We start from the raw sequence: 25,724 nt of genomic DNA, 5'->3' as shown, positions 1-25,724 counted from the left end.
CCCAGCAGCGGCTACAAGCTTTACGGTAGCTGGACAAGCAGTGGAGAATGTTGAAATTTTCCAATATCTTGGTAGCCAAATGGCAACCGATGGTGGCACCAAGATCGACATAGGTGCACGGATCAGGAAGGCGAGGACTGCTTTTGCGAGTTTGAGAAATGTGATGATGATGATATTGTTCTACCATCTATTGTAGCAAGGCAGCTGCCTATAGCACTGGAATAATCTGAAAAGCGATTTGATCAAGATTGTGCTGTTGTTCGTGGTCAGTCATTCTCCTGTATGAAGGGCCAAAAAGGGTCGTGCGAACCCGCAAGCAGAGACACTTGCGCGAAACCCGCGTCAGGGGAAAAGAATCTCCTTCCAGAAGAAAGTTCTCACGAACAACTGCAAAATCAAGCCCTCGATTGATAGAATACTCCCAATAGATGGGGTCGAAGAGCTCGCCCTCAATCCACGAAATGTTAACAACAAGGAGGAGGCAGTTCCAAGCTCCTGTCCAAATCGTTTCAATCGGGTGCCCTGATGGTCCCTCCCTTTCCCAATATATGATGAGATATGTATATGTAATGTATGTCAGTGTGTGTTGTGTATGTTTTGTTATACATTTGTTTAAAAAACAATCATAATCATAATTAATAAGCATTTATAAACAAAACATTTACCTGATTACTCCTGAAATAAAATGTGGATTAGCAACAAAACATTGAAAAAAGCACATCATATCTCGATCCTGTAATGTCTGCTCACCACTGATCGGCCACTTTAGGCATAAAAACATTAACAAGATCGAAATTTGATGTGGTGGTAGATCTTACGCCGCAACGCACCATTCTAAGGTGATCTACCCACGTTACGGGGTCTTTTGCGAGTTTGAGAAATGTATGGAAAAAACATCCAGATTAGTCGATGCATCAAAACCCGAATTTTCAACTCGAGAGTGAAATTTGTGCTGCTATACGCCAGTGAAACCAGGTGTGTAGTGGAGAATATGCAACGGCTGCAGGTCTTCATCAATAGATGCCTGTGGTGTATAATTCGTGCATGGTGGCCTCACAATTGGATCTCCAACGTGGAGCTCCATCGTCGATGTCATCAAAAACCGATAGCGACAGAAATTCGGGAGCGAAATTGGAGATGGATCGGCCAAACTCTACGCAGGGTCGGAAACGAAATCTGCAAGCAAGCGTTAGATTGGAACCAAGCGGTACATCACAGCAGGGGCAGACCCAGAGGCTCATGGCGGCGCAGCCCCAACAACGAAATCAAGCAAGTCGACAACAATTTGACAGGTGATGGCTACAATGGTCCAGGATGAAGATCTTTCAAGTCGACCCTCTGCACCACCGTGGGTACCCATGACTGAAAGTAAGTACTCCTCCAGGATAATTTATAATGAATAATCACTTTTTTATGTGTCGTTAACGTTTTAGCGTTTCTGGTACAGTTAAGAAGAACGTTGCAGATGATGATTTTGAAGGCGATTCCTCACAGATAGTGTGACAAAAAAGCTCCACCATTTCATTCACATCGACGACATTTAGCAGTTCGTCCTAGTTCATGCTTTTTACAACACAGAAAATTTTAACACTCTAAAATGGATGATATTTTAACATTTTTTTAAGTGTAAAGATTATTTTTTCGCCAGTCACTGTACTTTAGTTATGGTCATCAAAAGTTTCTACTTCATGCTTCCGCGGCCACAGGTCTGTGTGTGACAAAGACCACCAGCTAAGATGTGTGTGCTTAGCTGGTATTGAAGTCGCTGTACTGGTCTTCTTTTGATTTCAGCAAAAAGGAGGAGTTAAAGAGGCATCAATTTGTTTGAGACATAAACAACGGACCAAAACAGGTCGGAACAAATAAAATCAAAATACCAAGGAATTATTATTTACAGCCAATCAATGTGCTTGTTATTTTCGATTTAACAACCTAGCCAATTCCAACAGAAATATTGGTCAATACGTCCACCTAGTCCTCCTCTTTGCTGCCAATGACAACGCATTCAACTCTTCTCATTGCTCCAAGCGTGTGTCAGGCTCAAAACTAATCCCCTAAACCACATTTTTCGTTTTGCCCCTGGTTCCAGGATGGTCCCACAGTAAAATAGATGATTGAACCCTTTCTGCTCCAATCCTGTCTAAGCTTACAAAACATACCTACTCATCAAATGCTGCTTGTTCATCAAGGATCCGAGACCCATCATGCAAGGATTCCGAATGCCCGGCAGGCATGCACCATGGCTCACATCACATACGTATGTATTCGAGAGAAAATGCCCGGATTCCAACGGATTATCGAAAAACATATTGTCTTGCAGCGAAATCAAATCGCTTTTTATCTGCCTTCCGGAAACCGGCTTCGATGGCAGACTCAGCGGTTTCGAGCGAAATCAGGGAAATGCCTTTTTTTCCCTTTCATTAGTATAATGAAGCTGGAGATTGGTAAACATCGCCTTTAAGTGGATCGAGCAATCAAAAGATGCCTTCGGGTATTTGCTTCGTCATAACAAGAGATATTCTATATTGATACAGAAAGACATTGATTTCCTGTTGTTCGCTAGGATGGAGGGGAAGAATTACAGGAGAATCATGAAGTTGAGTTTGGTTTAAAAAAATGTTTAGCAAACGAGAAATGCGATATTAGGATTTAATGAGTGAGCGGAATGAAAGAACTCCAATAGAATAATCTCGAAATCAACATGTTCAAATAAACTGTTGTTTTGTATTGTGATAAAATGGACAAAGCATCGTTATGTATTGCTCTTACTACACATTCGAACACAGGACGCACCCATCAGATGAAATTTTATTCATATTGAAGCACTATCGAACGTGCATATTTAAAAATATTATGATTGCTGTCTGTTACCATACTAGCCAAACCTCATCATTCGTCAATTTCCATCTCCCCATTGGAAGTGCAGAATCGCGCTTCGCAAGCGGAACTGTTCCCAATTTTCTCTAATTTGACCAATTTTCTGCTCTGTCTTCTCCCACTCCTGCCCCCTCTAGGCATTATCAACGGTGGTGGCGGCGGTGCCAGTTCGCAGCAGCACAACATCATCAAAAAGTTTTCCCCACATCCATATTTTGACTTTGACGTGCCTCGCAACATCACAACCCGCGTGGGTCAGACAGCGTTCATCAATTGCCGCGTCGAGCAGATCGGAGATAAATGGGTAAGTGACGGATTTTGACGGGGTGGCACTCGTTTTTCGCCCTGTCAGAAACATGGTGAAAAAGCTTTTGCTACCGTATTTCTTTTTCTTTTTTCAAGGGTTCGGGCATTGGATTTAATGTGTATTTTGCGGTACCTTAGCAAGCACTTTTTCCACTGAGGACGAGGGCGTTCATTTCATTGAATTTCTCGTGATTGTGGGCGTTGGGGGATGGATGATTGTCACATTTCTTAAAATTATTATTTCAAGAAGCAACGGTCGTCGTTACAGAAAGATACTGCTAAGGAAAGAAAATTGAAAGATTTTTGAGATTATTGAGACAAGTAAGAACCATAAAAAATCACAATTGACAGATATGCTTGATTTTAATTCGCACGTTAACGATCATGAAATTGTAGAAATGACGTCAGTCCAGAACTTGATCAATTTGGAACTTCGTCTGATGTGATAATTTTAAAATCTACCGGAATGGAAGGCCGTTTGGGAAATATTGGCTGATACAAATCAAACTGTCTTATCAGTTCTCTCTTCACTGTTTGCTGGGTTATTATTGGTCGTTGAATTCTTCTAATCATATGCGAATTCCACTTACAGCAGGCAGTGTATTTATACAATATATTAATGATTTGTTATTACTTTTTATCAAATGATCACAAAATATTAAAACTTTATCGACCCCTTATTTCCCTACCATCAAACCCGATATAAGTAAGAGGCTTTCAATCTCCCAATCCTTCTCTTCGACCTGTCAACTAAAACGCAATCAATGTTTACACACATCCATCCCGAAACATCTCAAGCGAAAGTACTTAACATTACTTCATTATCACAATTTCCGTCATCAATCATCAGTAGCAGCAAAATTAAGAAAGGAGGCCCTTCGTCTTCCTAATCTGAAAGTTTTACCTCCTCCCCCGTTCCAATCATATCTCAGCCAATTCTAAACCTAATCTAAAGCAAGTAAATGACGCACCATGAAAAACGGGGACCAACGCCGCGCCGGCTGTGTGAGGTAAACACATTAATCATGCACTCTTTATGAGAAACATTTACGCACCTTCCGCAGGGGCGCGTATCGTTCCGAAGCGAGATGAGTGTCTGAAGGGGGAGATTTTATATATACCGTGAGCTGGAGGGAAATTGAATAGTGCTTTTAAACTAAACCATAATTAAATTCTATAAAATTCAGTAAAAACTTTGTACATTAGTACTGCATCACTGCCTTCTAAAAACCTTTATAAGATAGAATATATGTACATATATACACATATATTAGACTAAGTCAACATTGTATGAGAGAATCAAAATATGATCGTCCCAATCCGGATTGAACCTCTTTTAATCTGTATTAGCGTCCAAAGCAATTGCGAGCAATTTTAGTGGATTCGTCTCCGTATTTCGCATTACGATTGAAATCGGAATGGAATTTAGCATGGGAAAACCAACTTTTTCGCATATTTTCTTTAGGGCTTAAAATTGTCTTAAATGTTGTAATCGATCATATCAAGTCTATGATGTGTCGAAAAACTTTTTCGAAGACTGCAAAGCAATCCGACACTTGTGACAAAAGTTATAGCGTACAGATCGTGTGAAGGTGCTTAACATTTAACATGTAAAGGAATAACATCAATATAATTAAATTCCCAATTTTTGGCTAGACTTACAAAGCGTGTAACTTTTTTTTCACAAGCTTCGGATCACTTTGCGGTCCTCGATAAAGTTTTTTGTTATATCCTAGAATATACTTCATAATCATTAGTAAAATATGTTTAGAGAAATACTTTTTCCATACCAAATCCCATACACATTTCAATCGCAATCCAAGATTAACCCTTTTGTGAGAAGTGGTCTAGCTTGGTCTTCTCCATGAAAAGTGGAATGAAGAGTAGACAGCTGCGCACGTAGTACCAGCGTGTGGTAATTCTCATTTCCTCCCTGGCTAGTATGTCGGGTGAGATAATGGATGGAGCGTGGTTATTAAGGGTTGCAAAACGGTGAGTCGATAAGGAGAGCGTCCAACATAGCTCTGGTCTTCACAAGTTCCTACCTCATGCTTCCACGGGTCAAGCGATGACAAAGACCGCCAACTAAGAGTTGTGTGCTTAGTTGGTAGTGCAGCCTGGGCACTGTTGTCCTTCTGACTTCAGCTAGCTCGAGGAGGTATGACCCGAGCGTCTGTTCACCAAGGAGATGCGGCTCAAACAGCGTCTATTCTGGCATCCAGTGGCTGAGTAAGAAACGCTGCACCACGCAAAGCTAGATCCAAGGTGGTAGCCCCATCAGCGTGGTCGTCCCAGTGTTGGTTGGGACGTTAAACAGAACTGGCACGATGGCCCTCCGGCGAGACAGGAGTGTTAGCGTAGGCCCAATAAGCCGCCCGTAAAAATCCCCATTGCGAATAACATACACACTCAATCCTGAATTGCCTGTTCAGCACTTTTTTGACGAAAATAGAACAGCAGAACTATTTCGGTAGCTTCGGTAATCGTTCTTACTGAGCGTCAGTACACCAACTGTCAAAACCTGGTGCAAAAGGTAAACAATGCAGTATAGCTGTATACAGCTGTTTTATTTTCGTCAAAAAATTACCGAACACGGTATTCCAAATTAAGTGTGTAGGAGAAAATACGACTCGATACTATCGACAAAGACCCACGCGACGAAATAAGGTCTACGATTGGAAACTTGGAACATGGAATTGTAAGTCACTAGGTTTCGCAGGATGTGACAGGATAATTTACGACGAACTACATCCCTGCAACTCCGACATCGTGGCGTTGCAGGAACTTTGTTGGACTGGACAGAAAGTGTGGAAAAGCGGGCATCGAGCAGCCACCTCCTACCAAAGCTGTGGCACCACCAATGAACTGGGAACAGACTTTATAGTGTTGGGCAAGATGCGGCAACGTGTGATCGGGTGGCAGCCGATCAACGCAAGGATGTGCATGTTAAGAGTTAAGGTCGTTTCTTCAACTACAGCATCATTAACGTCCACTGCCCACACGAAGGGAAACCCGATGACGAGAAAGAAGCGTTCTACGCGCAGTTAGAGCAAACATACGATGGTTGCTCGCCGCGTGACGTGAAAATCGTTGTCGGCGACATGAACGCGCAGGTAGGAAAGGAGGATATGTACAGACCGGTAATTGGGCGAAACAGCCTGCACGCCGTATCGAATGACAACGGCCAGCGATGCGTAAACTTCGCTGCCTCCCGTGGTATGATAGTCCGAAGCACTTTCTTCCCCCGCAAAGATATCCACAAAGCCACCTGGAGATCACCCGACCATCAAACAGAAAACCAAATCGACCACGTTCTAATCGACGGTAAATTCTTCTCGGATATAACCAATGTCCGCACATACCGCAGTGCGAATGTAGATTCGGATCACTACTTAGTCGCTGTATGCATGCGCTCAAAACTTTCGACAGTTATCACCACGCGTCGAAGTCGAACGCCGCGGCTCAACATCGAGCAGCTGCGTAACGTAGAAGTGGCTCAAGACTACGCGCAGCAGTTAGCAGTGGCCCTACCAACGGAAGAGCAGCTTGGCGCAGCTACACTTGAAGATGGCTGGAGGGACATCCGATCCGCCATAGGTAGTACCTCGGCTACAGCACTAGGCTTCGCGACTCCGAATCACAGAAACGACTGGTACGACGGTGAATATGAACAGTTGAAAAATGAGAAGAATGGGCGAGAATGCTGCAACATCGCACGAGAGCGAATGAGGGACGTTACAGACAGGCGCGGAACAGGCAGAACTAATTCTTCCGGATGAAGAAGCGGCAGCAGGAAGAACGAGATCGCGAAGCGATGGAAGAGCTGTACCGCGCTAAGGACACACGAAAGTTCTACGAGAAGCTGAACCGCTCGCGCAGAGCCTTTGTGCCACAAGCCGACATGTGCCGAGATAATCACGGGAATATTCTCACGAGCGAGCGTGAGGTGGTCGAGAGGTGGCGGCAGCATTACGATGAGCACCTCAATGGCGACGTTGCAAGTACCGAAGGTGGCGTGGTAACAGATCTAGGAGTATGTGCACAGGACGAAAGACTTCCGGCCCCTGACCTTCAAGAGATTTAGGAGGAGGTTGGCCGGTTGAAAAACAACAAAGCCGCTGGAGCAGATCAACTACCAAGCGAGCTTCTAAAATACGGTGGAGAAGCACTGGTGAGAGCACTACACTGGATCATTACCAAGATTTGGGAGGAGGAAGTATTACCGGAGGAGTGGATGGAAGGTATCGTGTGTCCCATCTACAAAAAGAGCGACAGGTTGGATTGCGGGAACTACAGTGCGATCACACTACTGAGCGCTGCCTACAAGATACTCTCTCAAATTTTATGCCGCCGTCTATCACCGATTGCAAGAGAGATCGTGGGGCGATATCAGGCTGGATTCATGGGTGAACGCGCTATAACGGACCAGATGTTCGCCATCCGCCAGGTGTTGCGGAAATGCCGCGAACACAACGTGCCCACACATCACTTGTTCATCGATTTCAAATCGGCGTATAATACAATCGATCGATTCCAGCTATGGCAGATTATGCACGAAAACGGATTTCCGGATAAAATGATACGATTAATCACGGCTACGATGGATCGAGTGATGTGCGTAATTCTAGTATCAGGGACACTCTCCAGACCCTTCGAATCTCGCAGAGGGTAACGGCAAGGTGATGGTCTTTCGTGCTTGCTGTTCAACATTGCGTTATAATAAGGAGAGCGGGGATAAACACGAGTGGGACGATTTTTACGAAGTCCGTTCAGCTGCTTGATATTAATATTATAGCTCGTAAATTTGAGACGATGCGAAGGCGGAAACGTACATCCGACTAAAAAGTGAAGCCAGGCGAATTGGATTAGTCATTAATGTGTCGAAGACAAACCACTGCACAATGGTCCACGAACCAGGAACGAGGAAAGATGCATTCAGCGCCTTCAAATGATTTCCTACATTAATATGGTCTTCTACAAAGTTGTTCCTAAAAATAAGGACCTCTTTTCAATATACATGAAAATTAGGGTGGTCCATATTTTCAAAGAAATTGAGAACCAAACTTTTTTATTTGAAAGAATAACTATATACATTCTTCCGGAAAGTTGTAGATCCATCAATTTTGAGAAACTTTGCTGAAGACTTTTTTTATGTAGCTTTAAAATTGACGGATATAGAGGTATTTTTCTGAATAAGCTTAGGGTGGTTCAAGAAAAACCGATTTTCTGGCGTTAACTTTTTCAGTTTCGATTTTTCATCAAGGTCGCCAAAAAAACACTTGTAGAGCATTTCAAGACGCGTCGTTTCGTGCGCTGAGATAATTATCTCTTTTTCAAAAGTTACAGGCATTTTTCTTAGAAAATCATAGTTTTTTAAAAAGGTGCTATGACGGGTTGGGGCAAACATAAAAAATATCTTTTGCCCGCATTCAAAAGAAGAAATGTTGTTATAAAACATAGCAAACAATTAGAGGGGTGTTATTTTTGTAACTCAAGTGAAAAATACTTGAAAAGTGACTATTTTTTCTAGAAAATCATCAATATCTTTTGAACGGAATGACGTAGCAACATTCTCAGCGGCCAGCGCACGAAAGTGTGCGCCTTTTTAAAGCTCTAAAAAATGGTTCTCAGACAATGATAGTTTGATGAGGAATTTGAAACAACTTGGGCGACTTTGATGAAAAATCGAAACTGAAAAAGTTAACGCCAGAAAACCGGTTTTTCTTGAACCACCCTAAGCTTATTCAGAAAAATACCTCTATATCCGTCAATTTTAAAGCTACATAAAAAAAGTCTTCAGCAAAGTTTCTCAAAATTGATGGATCTACAACTTTCCCGAAGAATGTACACAGTTATTCTTGCAAATAAAAAAGTTTGGTTACCAATTTCTTTGAAAATATGGACCACCCTAATTTTCATGCATATTTTAAAGAGGACCTTATTATTAGGGACAACTTTGTAGAAGACCATATTTGCCTAAAAACTCATTTGAAGGCGTTGAATGCATCTTTCCTCGTAAATCGGGTTCGTGGACCACTGTGCACTGCGCCCGCCACCCTGAATTTATATCGACGGTGATGAAATCGAGGCGGTTGAAGAATTCGTGTAATTGGGTTCACTGGTGACGCCGACAACGACACCAGCAGAGAAATTCAGAGGCGCATTGTGGCAGGAAATCGTGCTTACTTTGGACTCCGCAGAACTCTACGATCCAATAAAGTTCGCCGTAACACGAAGTTAACTATCTACAAAACGCTGATTCGGCCGGTAGTCCTCTATGGGCACGAAACATGGACCCTACGTGCAGAGAACCAACGCGCCCTTGGAGTTTTCGAACGGAAGGTGTTGCGTACTACGGCGGAGTGGAGATGGAAGACGGGGCTTGGAGAAGGCGAATGAACCACGAGCTGCATCAGATGCTGAGAGAACCAACCATCGTCCACACCGCGAAAATCGGGAGACGACGGTGGACGGGCCACGTCATCAGAATGTCGGATAGCAACCCGACTAAAACGGTTCTCGAGAGTCATCCAACCGGTACAAGAAGACGTGCTGCGCAGCGAGCTAGGTGGGTAGAGGACGATCTGCGGACCCTACGCAGAGTGCGGAACTGGAGACAAATAGCCATGGACCGAGTGGAATGGAGACGGCTACTATATACAGCAGAGGCCACCCCGGCCTTAGCCCCCAAGCAGCACACAAGTCACAAAGAAGTGCCGACAGCGCAGGTTTTTGGTTGCACAGGAGCTACATTCATGTAAATCTAACTCAAAGGCAGAATTACTTGAAAATGACTGTTGTCCAACCGAAAACCTGCGCTGTCGACACTTCTTTGTGACTTGTGTGCTGCTTGGGCCTAATCGGTAAGGTAAGTAAGCGAACAAAATGTCCATTGTTTCGAAATTTAATAACGCCCTTATCTGAAGTGCAACACTAAAAAGTTGTCTTCAAATAAAATGTTCACTAATATATGCCCTAAATTTCCAGGGGGGAGCGGATTTTTAAAGTTACTTTTTAAGGTGCCTTTTTCTTCAAAAAAAATGAAAAGTGTGCTTTCCCCATACTGGAAAATTAAAGTTTCCTTCAAGTCGATTGCGGACTAGCTTACAGATTTTTTAGATTTTTTTTATTTTGCAAGGCTTCATTTAGGTTCATTTGCAACCATTTGTGACTATTCGGGATTGTGTATTCGAAATTTTGCAAAAACCGACACGGGCTAATGGTGGAGCATCAAAGGATACAAATATGGCTGCCACAATGGCCGCCTCGAACCCATACTCACGGTTTCAAGAGTACTAATCTTGGAAAATCGCAAACTATTTAATGCGTCTGGTTTCACGAATCTGCTTCTTCTTGCAAGTGAGTGAATTCAGGATAAACAAATACAGATTGGTGCGATGCTTCGTTCATCAGGTTTGTGCCTCTAATGTTTGTATAGAAAATTTGAAGTACGATTTTTAGATGTTTCACCTTAAGGTTAAGAATATATTTTTTTCAGGTTAAGAATAAAAAAAAACTGGGACTTGAAAGAAACCTAGTGCTGAAAAGGTAAAAATATAATAATAGATAAACATCTGGGAATATACGATTTTGTGGATGTTTTGAACCTAAAAGTGAACCATATTCCTCAACCCAACGGTACCCGCGATGATGTAGCGCTCTTTCCGCCTACAATCTGTAGCTGAATTGAAATTATAAGAGCAGAGAGCCCACCACGAGTTGAATGAAGATTGAGAGAAAAAAAAACACCCGGAAGTTGGGTGCTTTTTATCATCTTGTCCCTCCCTGTCGCCACTTTTTCCACCGCAAGATACTGATATGCTGTTGTTTGTTTTTCTTTCCCTTCTGTCTGCACTGCCATACCAACAGGTTTCCTGGATACGAAAGCGAGACTTGCACATCCTGTCTGCGGGAATGGTTGTTTACACCTCCGATGAACGATATCAGGTGAGTTTGGGGGAGATTAACTGGAAATGGGGGTTTTTGATTTGTTGAATAGGGTTTTTTAGGAGATACAAAGAAGATACAGTGTCGGACAAAATAATAAGACCAGCGGTCCTATTTCATACAAAATGACCAAGTTTGACGATATGGTACTCGGGTTCTAGTAAACCGATTTGGCTGAAACTTTGACAGCCTATTTGGAATTACGGGAATTTTGATTTGTATTAAATTGATTGAGTTCTGTTCACTACTTCCAAAGTTACAGATATACGGTGCGACAAAATTTTAACACCAGATTTGCACGATGATTATTTGTTGCCAATTCAATAAAAATATACCCAAGTTTAAATGGCATCCTTAATTTTAGTATTTATTTATCAATCATCAAGTATCAGATACTGTCAAATATCCTTGGTAATGGTAATCTGAAAGTGGTCCTATTATTTTGTCGTTTCTTATATCTGCAACTTTTGATGTAGTGGACAGAACTCAATCAATTAAATACAAATCAAAATTTACGTAACTCCTTGGCGGCTGTCAAAATTTCAGCCAAATTGGTTCACTAGAAACCGAGCATCAGATCGTCAAACTTGGCCATTTTGTATGAAAAATGGCTGGTGGTCTTATTGTTTTGTCCGACACTGTATATGAAGCTGTTTCTTTTTATCATTACTGCGACAGTTTTTTTGATCTATTACGATACACTGATCTGATTCAGAGAGTGTACTGAGAAATACAACAAACTACATTTTTAAAAGTCTAGAAAAAAAGCAAAAAACACTGCACATGATATGTTGGGATATTTTCGAAACGAAGACTAGGAAACAAACGTTGTTTGGAGATACCTTTGTTCATTTGTCCCCATTCCAATAAATCCCAGAGACATTAATAACTAGCTCTACCAGCATATTTTTATCAGACTGTGTTACCTGAATTAATTGCTACAGCGATATGGCTTGAATTACATGTTGTTCCTGTTTCCATATCATATGACAACCACAGGTAACAAATATTTTTAATTGTCGGTTCCGCGAAATCAGTAAAAAATGAAGTTATTACACATGATTGCTTGAAATTAATACCACGTGATGGATTAACAAAACATGTCTGTTCAATTGATGCTGTAGAAATCTGCGTGATGTGTGGTATTTTTTTTCTCTTCTATAGAATGTTTGAATCAATTGCCACATCGTAATTGATACCCATCTATTCACGTCGGGTCGCTACCATAATGATTGACTTGCATTCTACATAAATGATGTTCAACCTACTGGCAGCCGACAGCCACCAATAGCCTGGAAACGATAATTGGGATGCAGCTTCATAACCAACCAAGTATCCAACCTACTCAATTTCAGCACAAACTATAAATTGCCGACCGAAGAACATATTGGACCATTTGTAGTGTTCAGTGACCACGAAAATGTCTACAAATTTATAAAACCCTCTCGTTATCATTCCTCTGCTTAATTACAGAATCCTCCTCATTTCATAAGCCTAATTCCGCTGCTTTCCTCTTTAGAGAAAGTAATGCTTCCTCCACTTTCATGTGATCGATGCCGATGAGATCAATATCGTTGTGCAGCTAAGAAAGTATATGCGATCGTTAGATAATAGCAATGCGGAACTATTTTAAGATGGATAATGTTCAACAACACTTATTGTGAATTGAGTGTCAAATCACAAGCGCTGACAATCCTATTCTACAGCACATACGACTTTGTGTTGGCTGGGGTATTGGGCATAATATTTACGTAGATTTCATTAAATCCTGAGGTCCAAAGTTTTGTACAAAAGAGATTTAAAAAAAATACTATTTTATCTATAGAGCCAGAAATCATTGGCGTAGCTAGGATTTTTTTTTCTAGAGGGGGCTCAGGGGCGGGGGACTGACCAAAGATGATATTCAAGTTGCATGGGTGCCCGATATGTGAATATGCAAATCGGTATTACAGTTTTGAGGAATCAAAATGACTGTTTAAGATTTGTTCCTTATTTCGTAACCCAAGCAACACACATGTCATATAAGAGTTATGGCAGCGCAAGGTTTAGTTGTAAAGAAGTTAATTTCACGTTATTCTAGCATTATGTTGGAATTACATCGAATTAACTTCTATGCAGCCAAAACTTGCGCTGTCTAACTCTTATATGACATGCGTGCTGCTTGGGAAACTATATGAGTATGAACAATTCCTCCAGGATTTTTTCCAGCTTGCTGCAGTGATTCCATCATGCATTCCTCCAGAGGTTTCTTCAAGAGTTCATCTAGGCATTCCACCAGACATTTCTTCGGGGGTTTGTCCTGAGATATCTTCAGAGGTTCCTCCACTGCTTGTTGCAGTGCTGTTTTCGAGGTTTCCTTCAGGAATTACTGCAGATATTTCTCCACATATTCCTTTCAAAATTTTGCTAGATAGGGTATCGGGATGCTTCGTTGGCATAGCCCCCTCGTTCGGCCTATCTCAATGTAAACCAAAAACTCAAACAAACACGCATAACTGGATATCGGAAAAGCTATGCGCCAAACAACTGTAACATTTCGTTTCAATTTTAGCACTTTGGAGCATTAAAATTGAATGAAAATGTCACTTTGTTTAACTTTTGAAGACGCCATGATTCTTCGGCTTAGTGGGTAGTCTATACACATGATCATAAATGGCATGATTCTGGAACATTTCGAATTGACTTTTCAATAACTGAACATTTGATGCGACGGTTAAAGACGCTATTTTGAGCTTGTGTATTTGTTTTCAACGAATAATATCTATTTTACAAATTGAATGTGGGCCGAATATTGAGGACAATTTTTTCACTATGTACCCAAATCTTGGCCCATCAGTAAAGTGACGTCAGAAACAACGATAAAAAGGCGTCAACAACATTTTTTGCGTAAGAACCAGAAAGAACGAACAGGAAGAAAGATTTTGTGTACGGTGACTGTAAAAATATAACACAATAATAGGGTTGCGCTGTTTTCGTTACTTAATTATGAAAGAACTTCAGTTAAAGTGATTTATTTATAGTTTTTTGAAAATTTGGCTCCAAAAATGTAATTTAAAAGTAAGATTGGTGAACAAACAGATATAATACTTCAGCAGAAATATTGAAAAAATAAGATATTAAGTGGTTCTAGTGCATGGAAAGCAATAGGCCAACGTTGTATCCACTAATAGGCCAATTTTTGTACCATAGACCAACGTTGCATACCATCGCATCGAATCTTTTCGGCTTAATTAAGTAAATTCTTGAATATTTACGTAAGTTTACTTCCAATTAGAGAAACATGCATTGCCTAGAGTGTGTAATAGGGTCAACATATTATTTCTAGTGATATTAATTCATGAGTTATGGTCAAAATTGCCAAGGCGGCTTGCAAATTAGGCCAAGGAATGGTACACATACCCTATTGCTCCAACTATTCCATCCGAAATTATTCGATGAATATGTGCAGGAATGTCTTTCAGAAATTTTCGGAAAATTTTACTAGAAATTATTCTAAAATTAATATTAGTAATTAATTAAACATTTCGTACAAAAAATTCTCTAGACATTTATGGATTTTTCAGATATTTTATCCAGGGATTCCTGTACAATCTCTTCCAGGAAATCTTTAAGAAAGCTTTCTTGAGATTCATTAAGGAAACCCCCAATGGAATTGCTTTCAGAAATCCTCATGGGATTTCTTCAGGAACTCCTACAGGGATTCAAGCAGGAAATGCTACAGGGATTCCTCCAAGAGTTCTTATAAGTAATCTTTTTAGGATTTCTTCAGGATCTCCTTTAGGAATTTTAGCTATTTCTTCAGTACTTCCCCTGAGATTTCTTCGGAAGTCCCTCCTGGAACTCCGTCAGAAATTCATCCATGCATTTCTTCAGGAATTCTTCCTGGGATTCCTCCAGGGATTCCTTCAGAAACTCCTCCAGGAATTCTTTCAGAATTCCTCTGGGAACTCCTACAGGGATTCCTCTAAACATTCCTCCTGGTATTCCTCTACAGATTTCAATGAATTTCTCTATAGATTCATCCAGGAATTCCTACCAGCTTGTCTCCAGGAATGTCTTCAGGAGTTCCTCCAGGCATACCTTCAGTAAATCTATGGCATTCTCTAGGGATTGCTTAAGGAATTTCCCCAGGAATTTCTTTAGAAATAGCTGCAGGCATTCCTGCAGGAGTTACTTCGGGGATTTCTATAGGGATTCCTCCAGCCATTCCTCCAGGATTTCATTCCAAGGACGCTTCCAGGAATACTTTTATGAATTCCACCAGGAATTACTCCAAGAATTCCTTCAGAAATTCCTCCCGGAGCTTGTCCAGGAATTCAGTAAATACTTCGCGCAATTTCTTCAGGAAATCCTCCAGGGGTTCCTTCAAAAACTTCCCCAAGAAATTCCTCTCAGAGTTCATCCAAGTATTATTCTAAGAATTCCTCCAGGGGTTCCTCCTGAGATTCATCTAGGAATTCCTTAATGGATTTCTTTAGGAGTCTTTCAGGAAATTCTACAGGGACTTTTTTTTTCAGAAATTCTGTCGGGAATTATTATTATCCTAGAGGCATTCCTTCAGGAGTTACACCAGGTATTTCTTCAAGATTTCCTCCAGGAATTACTTTAGGAATTGATCCGGGAATCGCTCCAGGAATTCCTTCGGAAATCCCTACAGTAGTTCCTCCAAGGTTTTTCCATGAAATTTTCCGGGGTCCCTTCAGAAAATCGTTCAGGAATTTCTCCAGAATTTTTCCAGGGTTTTTCATCCAGAAATTTTACCAGGAATTCCTCCTTCAATTCTTCTGGGAACATCTCTCGGAAATTCTCTAGGAAATTTTTCAGAAATTTCTCCAGGGATTGATCCAAGAATTCCTCTGTTGATTCCTCCAGGAATTCATTCAGGGAGTCCTTTAGGAATTCTTCCAGGGATAGTTCCACGGAATTTCCCCAAAAATTCCTCTAGGGATTTCTCCAGTAAGGTTCCTCCTGGGATTCCGACAAGAATTTGTCCAGAAGTTCCTCTAGGCATTCCTCCTGAGGTTCCTTAAGAAATTACTTCAGGGATTTTTCCAGAATTTTTCGAAGAATTTCCCTAGGGATTCATCCAAGAATTTCTCCCAAAGTTCCTCTAAGGATTACTCCAGGAACTTTTAAAGAGGTTTCTTCAGAAATTTTTAAAGTTTTTAGAGATTCCTCCAGGAGTTCTTAAAGGCATAGTTCCACGGAAATTCCCCAAGAATTCCTCAAGGGATTACCCCAGGAATTCCTGCTCCTGGGATTCCGGCAGGAATTTTTCCAGAAGTTCTTCCGGGATTTTTTCCTGAGGTTCTTCCATTGTTCCATTGTTTCCAGGTCTCTTCAGAAATTTCTCCAGAGATTCCTTTTAAAATTCCTCCAGGAATTCCTTAAGGGATTCCTTTAGGATTTCTTCTAGGGTTTGCTCCAGAAATTCATCCATGAATATCTCCAGGAGTTCCTCTAGAGTTTCTTCCAGCTATCAATGGAATTCTTCCACGAATTCATCCAGGAATCCCACTAGGCATTTCCCTAAGAATTAACCTGGAGATTGCTCCTGGAATTCTTCTGGAGGTCCCTCCCAGAATTCCTCTGAAGTCTAAATATTCCATTAGGAATTTATCGACGGATTGCTCCAGGAAATCTTCCAATTATTTCTCCTGAAATCCCTTCAGGATTTTCTCCAGGGATTCCGCCAGAAATTTGTACAGAAGTTTTTCCAGGATTTTATGCAGAGATTCCTCTAGGAGTTGCTTCAGGAATTTCTCCAGGAATTCCTCCAATGGTTTCTCTAAGAGTTCCTCTGAGGAACCCTTCAGGAATTCATTCAGAAAGTCCTCTAAGTATTCATCCAGACGTTTATCTAGGTATTCCTCAAGCGATTTCATCAGAAATTTTTCCGGAGTTTTCTGTCATAATTGCTCCAAGGATTCCTCCAGGAATTTATCCACGGATTCCTCTAGGTATACTTTCGAAAATTCCTACAGGGTTCATTCCCCACATACCTGCAGGAATTCCTCTAGGGATTTCTTCAGACATTCCTTGAGGTATTGCTCCAAGAGCTCTTTCAAGGATTGCTCCAGGAATTCCTGTAGTGATTCCTTCAGAAATTCATCTCGGGATCTTTAAAAAAATAATCAGGGGTTCGGACAGAAATTTCAAAAATCCAACCATCATCTTTTCCAGGGTTTCACACAAGAATTTTTCACGAATTACCTGAAGATTTTTTTGAATTATACGAAGGATTTCTAGAGGAATTGCTCTAGTGATTTGCATTGGAATTCTTTAAGATAACTTTAAAGGGATACAGAAGCCAGGAAATTCTCCAAGAAGTCATCCAGGAATTCTTTCACTTTTTTTTTAATTCTTCAATCACTTAACCTAATTTACAGCTCTTTTGTCTTATGGGGCACTGCATGAGTGATTCCACTTCGCCATGGGCCCCAACGGACTTTCACAATCATCTCCGAGAAATTTTAAAGGATTTCATCCACAGATTTATTTAGGAATTCATCCATTCCTTCAAGAATACCCCTCTGCAGCTCATACAAAGGAGTATTTTTTTTTTTCCAAAAATTCGTCCTGCAATTTGTTCAGAAAAATATCCTGTGATTCTTTAAGAGTAACAGTGGCTTACTTTAAACATATAGGAAATTCTCCAGGCAATTCTTCAGGAAGACTCTTTTGGCTTTCTCCCAGGATTTCCTCCCGGAATTTCTCTATGAAATGCTCCACAAATTGCTCTAAGAGTTCCTTCTTAAATTCCTTCGGTCATTTTTTTTTGAATACATTCCAGCTATTTGTCCAAAACTTCTTAGATTTTTTCAAGAATTCCATCATTTGAGAGTTCTTTATAATTATCTCCAAGAAATTCTTCAAGAACCTTTTTCCACCAGTGATAGTTTTCAGACTTTTAAGAAAATACCTTCGAAAATTCTTCCAAGAATCAATCCCCAAGTAACAAAATTAATTTTATAATGCTTTTGAAGTATTCTTCAACACCTGTGCTTTAAAACCATGCATAAACCAAATTGCTCTGCAAAACGACATCAACTCAACCATAAACCCGCCATAAGACCAAAGAGGCCCATCCTAAGATGCTCTTGGAGAGTTGTTTTTAAATTTCTCTTAAAACTTGTTGTACTTCCCAAGTTGTCCTCAAGGCGAATTGCTCTCTTCTTGTAGAATTCTTCAAGTACACGATAAAATGACAATAAATTTGTCAGTGTTGTTGCTGATGCAGCTTTTATGTCGACAGAAAAGTTTGGTGAATGAAATTAAAATTAAAAACACAATGAAAATGACACATTGTAATCGGGATTAATTTATTACACAAATTAGAAACATTTCCGGAGTGTAACAAGGATGCCAAATGCCAGGAAAAAATCATCGTATATATGTTGCAAGTTACTTCCAAAAATTGCAACGTAATGTTCCGATAAAACTATCATAAAAACAAATAAAACCAAATAGAATTAGGATTGTTACTTGGGATCATACCTCCAGGTACCCCAATTGGTTAAAGTGAGAAATTAAAAACCTGAAGAACAGAAAACAGAAAGCACATAAAACATGCAAAAAATATAGGAATGATCAAAGCTTATCCAATTATTTAAATATTTGCGACCACTTACATCATGCCATTTATATTGCATCCGAAGAGTATAACGAAAAAAATCAGCGGGAAATAAAATCATGCCCGAAGATGGAAATAAAATCATGCCCGAAGTCTAGATGCCTCCAAAGGTGCTGGTCCGGATGGGATTCTACCATTATTCTTGAAAAATGTATCAGTAGAACTGGCTGTAGAACATGTCACTGGAATCAGGTAGTTTCCCTTAAACGTGGAAAAGCTCTTTTTTAGTGCCAATTTTCAAAAGCGGCAAAAAATCCGACGTACGTAATTACCGTGGAATAGCTATAATCTCTTGCATTCCCAAGATCTTTGAGGCAATAATCAATAAAAAAATATTCGACAAGGTCAAAAACAGAATAACTCACACCACGCAACACGGGTTTTTCAAAGGACGTTCAACATGTACAAACTTGGTCGAATTCATACATTATTCGTTGACGGCCATGGACAATGGCAATCATGTGGTAGTTCTCTATACAGACTTCAGTAATGCTTTTAATCAAATTGACGTACCAATGTTGCTTTTTACACTAGAAAAAATAGGATTTGGTCCAGTTCTTCTTAAATCTCGACCCATTTCCAATACCTTTCCAATCGTCAACAAATAGTTAGATACAAGGGGGTAAAATCTAAACCTATTCAAGTTACATCTGGAGTTCCTCGAGAAGGATCTCGTTTGGGTCCATTATTATTTATTCTGAACGTCAACGACATTTCCTTCATTCTTGATAAAGTTAAAGCTCTCATATATGCCGATGACATCAAACTCTTCCTAGAAATAGTAAACGATGAAGACTTGCACACTTTTCAACAGGAAATCGATATGTTTTATGTGTGGTGTAAAAAAGCCTTTTACAACTGATTGTGAAAAAATGTAATCCCATAGCCATAAGTAGGAAACGTAGCACACCAGATGTAACAATATTATTAGGTAATCAACAGGTAGAAAAATGCGTCAGAATCAAAGATTTGGGAGTGATTTTACACTCCAAACTAACTTTTACTGATCATTATAATACAGTTATCAACAAAGCAAATAATATGTTAGGCTTCATAAAACTATTTAGTTATCATTTTCACGATCCATATACAGTAAAAACATTATATGTTGCCTATGTACGTTCAATTCTTGAATACTGTAGGATAGTTTGGTCACCATTTTCGATTACACATGGAAATCGTATAGATTCAATTCAGAAACAATTTCTACTATTTGCGCTTCGTAAATTAGGTTGGACAAGATTACCTCTTCCGACTTATGAAGCACGATGTATGTTCATTAACATTCAAACACTAAAAGAACGACGCGAATTTGCAATGTTATCATTTGTAAACGACATTGTTTCGCAGCGTATTGATTCGACAAAGCTCCTTTCACAATTAAACTTTTATGATCCCTCTCGACAGCTACGAAATCGTAGTATTTTTTATACAAACCATCACCGTACTAATTATGCTGAATTTGGTCCCATCAACCAGATAATGACGACCTACAATAAATTTTGCGAAACAATAGATTTTACTATGACGAAATCACAACTAAACAAAATATTTACATCAAATCGTAGTTAGAAAAAAAATAAGCAAACAGTTCTAGTTTTAAGTTCAAATTGTATTGAAACGGTCTACTTATGATTGACTACATGAAATAAATAAAAGTGTAAGTGCAGCTGCCAATTGGAATTGCTCGCGTAATGTGCTAGAGGACAAAAGAGCTGTAAATTACCTGAAAGAATATAGAACGTTACAAACAGAAGCGGAAACAGCAGACCCGCCTCTTTCGAAAAAAAAGCGTCGCCTGGAAGAAGCGGAGTGCGAAGAAATGGAACTGCTGTGCCGTTCCCAAGAAACTCGGAAGTTCTACCAGAAGCTCAACGCATCCCGCAACGGCTTTATGCCGCGAGCCGAAATGTGCAGGGTTAAGGACGGAGGTTTCTTGACGGACGGACGTGAGGTGATCGAAAGGTGGAAACAGAACTTCGATTAGCACCTGAATGGCGTGGAAAACGTAGGCACTAGATACCACGGCAACGGAGAAAACGATGATGCCAGTGCAGTGGAGGACGGAAATGAACCAACTCCCATGCAAACGGAAGTTAAGAATGCCATACAACAGCTCAAAACCAACAGAGCAGCAGGTAAGGATGGTATCGCAGCTGAACTCATCAAGATGGGTTCAGAAAAATTGGCCACCTGTCTGCACCGGCTGATAGTCAGGATCTGGGAAACCGAACAGCTACTGTATGAGTGGAAGGAAGGTGTAATCTGCCCCACAAGAAAGGCGACCATTTGGAATGTGAGAACTTCAGAGCGATCACTATTTTGAATGCTGCCTACAAAGTGCTATCCAAGATCATTTTCCATCGTCTGTCACATAAAATGAATGAGTTCGTGGGAAGTTATCAAGCCGGCTTCATAGACGGCCGGTCGACAACGGACCAGATCTTCACCGTACGGCAAATCCTCCAGAAATGCCGTGAACACAAGGTCCCAACGCATCACCTGCTCATCGACTTCAAAGCGGCATACGACAGTATCGACCGCGCAGAACTATGAAGAATCATGGATGAAAACGGCTTTCCTGGGAAGCCGACTAGACTGATTAAAGCAACAATGGACGGTATACAAAACTGCGTAAGTGTTTCGGGTGAACTATCCAGTCCATTCGAATCTCGCCGGGGACTGCGACAAGGTGCTCCCATGCCTACTCTTAAACATCGCTCTGGAAGGTGTAATGCGACGAGCCGGGCTTAACAGCTAGGAAACGATTTTAATCAAATCCGGGCAATTTGTGTGCTTTGCGGACGACATGGACATTATCGCCAGAATATTTGGAACGGTGTCTGAGGTTTATACCCACCTTAAACGTGAAGCAGCAAAGGTCGGACTGGTAATGAATGTCTCAAAAACAAAGTACATGCGGGTAGGCGGAACCGAACACGATCGTTTCCGTCTGGGTAGTAATGTTACGATAGACGGAGATACCTTCGAGGTGGTGGAGGAATTCGTCTACCCCGGATCTTTACTGATGGCTGACAATAACATGAATCGTTAAATTCAAAGGCGCATCATCAGCGAGCTCCAGAAGAAGCTGCGGTCTAAAAAGATTCAACCTCGCGCCAAATGCACCATGTTTGCTGCACTTTACGGCGAATCCAGCATCCAGAAGGTGGCCAAAACCGGAAGGATACGATGGGCACGGTATGTTGCCATAATGCCGGACAACAACCCTGCAAACTTGGTGTTCGCGACAGATCCGATTGGCTCAAGAAGGCGTAGAGCGCAGAGAACACGATGGGCGGATCAGGTGGACCGAGGATGGAGAACGGCAGCCACGAACAATGTATCATGGAGAAATATTGTTAATCTTGAATTTGATGAATACTAAATAAATAAAAAAAATAATTTCACGGGTAAATAAAACTCTTTAATTATCCAAAAAATGACCACCGCTACCAGCACCACGCTGATTTTTGTAGAATAGGCGAGGACTTTCAATGCAATGAAGAACATACAACAGCGTGACTGATGAAGAATACAGTAATGCTTTTTGAATATAATGTTATTATTTTCAATGTCATCATGATACGTTTAGTTATGAAAGGAAGTTGGTATGAATTTGCTGAGACTGCTCGCCAGCAACACATAACCGCCAACACCCCCCCCCCCTCACCGAATAGCTGGCAATGCCCTTTCCTTCTTTTTCTTTACATTTGATTGAGGGGTTCAAAATGTTACTCTGTTTTTTTTTGACATAGGAAACAACCGGATATAAATAAATAATTAAATTTAATATTTATCAAAATTGTTTTTCCTCCCCAGGTGACTCGTTCGGAGAAGTCCGAGGTGTGGACGATGCAGATAAAATTTGCCCAACAGCGAGATGCTGGCGCCTACGAGTGCCAAGTCAACACAGTGCCTAAAATGTCGATGACATTCCAGTTAAATGTAGTCGGTAAGTGCGGATGGCTACTCCCGTCGTCAAATGGATGGGCAAACTATCCGAAACAGGAATTGATTTTTTTTGTGTCTCGTCCATTTTCCCCAAACAGAGGCGAAAGCCCTCATCCTCGGACCAACAGACATATACGTAAAAATCGGCAGCGCCGTGACGCTGACATGTATCATCACCCAAGGACCACACGATTTGGGCACAATCTATTGGTATCGAGGTAAATAGATTTCCCCGGTGTTTGCACAAGACTCGAGCTGGATTCCGGTGTCGATAACTTGCCGTCGCTTTCTATTTTCATCCGCAGGGACAAACATCATCAAACCAACGGAAACACATCCCAACGAGACATCGATAGCATATCCGCCACGAATATCAGTAGATCTCAAGTGGACCGAAGCTTTAACCTCGAGGTGAGCCAATTTGTTCCGCCCTATCTTATGAATGAGTACGTATGTAACCCTCTTCCTCGAGTAAGGGGGAGACTGGAAGGGGGTTGGAATGTGTGCGAATTAAAATGCACTGCCCATGATTCGATTAAAAATGCATTCAATTTGCACCTTTCAGACTGAAAATATTGGATGCCAAGCTTTCCGATTCGGGCAATTACACCTGCATGCCCACGTCTGCCGAAGCGAGCAGTGTGATGGTGCATGTGTTGAACGGTAAGTTGCGAAATAGTGAATCATGGCACACCAAAATGTAATTCTTTTTGTTTACTCTTATAATATGGAAATTTATTAACACTCTCAGAATTTCTTCGTACAAATAAACATCAAAATATAAGAAATAAACAAAAAGTTATTGCTAGAAAACCAGACCAAATGTGGGAACAGACCAAATTTTCATTTTTAAAGAATCTTCTAAAAGCTATAAATTATTGTAAGATGCTCAAAACCTTCTCAAATTTTTACTGATACATACTTAGTTCTGTTGTCTATAAAGGTACAACATTGAGCCAGATTGTGGTTTTCTACATAAAGTGCGAATGATTCTTGTAAAATGCCTAATTATTTCTATTTCTATTTATTATTTATTATTATTTTTGTCCATCTGACTTCAAGGTCTACATGAACATTTGGAAAACCTTAATTTCTAATAAACATTCGTCTAAGTCTTCTTATAAAACTATCTACAGATACACAAAAATCAAATACACTGACGACACTGTTGAAAACGATGCACATTGCCCTAATTGGTTCATTCTGGCCATAATCTGTCCGATGAAACTCCAGCCGCAGGAAGTCGTTGTTTCTTAATACCCGAGGAGGAATATTGATGTTAATTTGTCGCAGTAGAGTGGGAGAGTCTATTACGTTCAATAACAGCTTTCCAACAAATGCTGCTTTAGCAATAATTCGTCTGTTTGTAAGCGTTTCCATGTCCAAAAGGCGACAGCGATCTTCGTAGGGCGGCAAATTGTCGGGATTGTTCCAGGGTAAAAATCTGAGGGCATATCTAATAAAACGCTTCTGGACAGCTTCAATCCGTCTACCCCAGATGTCAGTGTAAGGACACCACACAATAAACGCCGATTCCAGTACAGAACGTACCAATGACATGTACAAAGCGCGCAAGCAGTACGGATCACGAAACTCGTTTGTTATCCTGAATATAAAGCCGAGGTTCCTGTTAGCTTTAGCGATGATAGAAGAGTAATGCTCCACAAACGATAGCTTAGTGTCAAGTAGCACTCCAAGGTCTTTCACTACAGAGACTCGTTGCAGTTGGATCCCGGACATCTTGTAATTCCAAATAATGGGAGTTTTCCTTCGCGTAAACGAAATTATGGAACATTTTGAGATGCTTATAGCTAGCATGTTTCTTAAGCACCAGTCTTCGAAAAGATCTGCTAGTCGCTGTAGCTCCTCGCAATCTTCCTTAGATTTAATCAGCAGATATATTTTAAGATCGTCCGCGTAGAGTAGTCTGCATCCATCAGGGAGTACTAGGCAGATATCGTTGAAAAATATCGAGAAAAGCAATGGCCCCAGGTTACTTCCTTGAGGAACTCCAGAACAGGCATGAAAATAATCAGAGATTGCACTTCCAATCTTGACATAAAGAACACGATGGTCCAAATATGATTGCAGCCATGAGGTAAATCTAGCAGTAGCACCCAGACACTGCATTTTAGCTAGCAGAATACTATGGTTCACCCGATCGAAAGCAGATTTCAGGTCGGTATAGATGGCATCCACTTGACCACCTGCCTCCATTACTTTTATAGCGTGTGATGTAAATTCAACGAGATTGGTGTTGATCGACCTTCCAGGAAAGAATCCGTGTTGATCCGTCGAGATATAGTTCTTCACTCCAGATAACAGCACACGACTCACAAGAGTCTCCAATAACTTGGACCCAGCGCACAATGAAGTAACTCCTCTGTAATTCTGTATGTTTCGTTTATCTCCCTTCTTGAAAGCAGGAAACATAACTGAAAGTTTCCAACTCTCAGGGAACTTTCCCAGTGTTACCGACTTGTTGCAAATAATACGTAATGGTGTGCACAGTGAACTTGCACATTGCTTCAGAACAATCAGTGGAATTCCATCTGGTCCAGCATTAGTCGAAGACTTTAACTTGCTGATCGCGAAGAGAATATCTTCATCGGAAAATTCGCAGAGGTTTATGGCCACTGCATCTGTAGGAACGCTGTTGAGTGCATTTTGAATGGACTCCGGATTAACTGGATTTTGATGGAAGGCACCCGAGAAATGTTTTGCGAAAAGGTTACAACTGTCCTGCAAGGAATTCGCCGTTTCTGATCCCAGAAACATACTACGTGGTAGTCCACTTTCCTTACGCTTGCTGTTGACAAAAGACCAAAAGTGTCGAGGATTTCGTCTCAGACTATCTTGAGTTCGCCTGGCATAACGGTTATAAAGCTTACGATTGAGCGATTTGTACTTATTACTAGCTAGCAAAAACGCTTGTTTTGTGAACACATTTCTGTTGTTTGAGAAGCGCCGGAGAGCAGCTGCACGTTTTCGCCTCAAATGCCGAAGC

At 40.8% G+C, this 25,724-nt stretch overlaps 1 protein-coding gene across 1 annotated transcript in view; it reads left to right on the top strand.

Moving 5' to 3' along the window:
* The window catches only part of LOC115259068 (zwei Ig domain protein zig-8), a 186,200-nt gene that overhangs the window by 140,744 nt on the left and 19,732 nt on the right, over positions 1 to 25,724 (top strand). The window contains exons 4-9 of the mRNA XM_062851202.1: positions 3,015 to 3,181; positions 11,053 to 11,130; positions 22,586 to 22,718; positions 22,816 to 22,935; positions 23,023 to 23,128; positions 23,283 to 23,380. Coding sequence (XP_062707186.1) covers positions 3,015 to 3,181; positions 11,053 to 11,130; positions 22,586 to 22,718; positions 22,816 to 22,935; positions 23,023 to 23,128; positions 23,283 to 23,380 — 702 coding nt within the window. The remainder of the gene's footprint in view (positions 1 to 3,014; positions 3,182 to 11,052; positions 11,131 to 22,585; positions 22,719 to 22,815; positions 22,936 to 23,022; positions 23,129 to 23,282; positions 23,381 to 25,724) is intronic.

This window comes from Aedes albopictus, chromosome 2 (assembly GCF_035046485.1).
Source record: "Aedes albopictus strain Foshan chromosome 2, AalbF5, whole genome shotgun sequence".
Classification (NCBI taxonomy): domain Eukaryota; kingdom Metazoa; phylum Arthropoda; class Insecta; order Diptera; family Culicidae; genus Aedes; species Aedes albopictus.
This window is presented reverse-complemented; position numbering and strand designations above follow the sequence as displayed.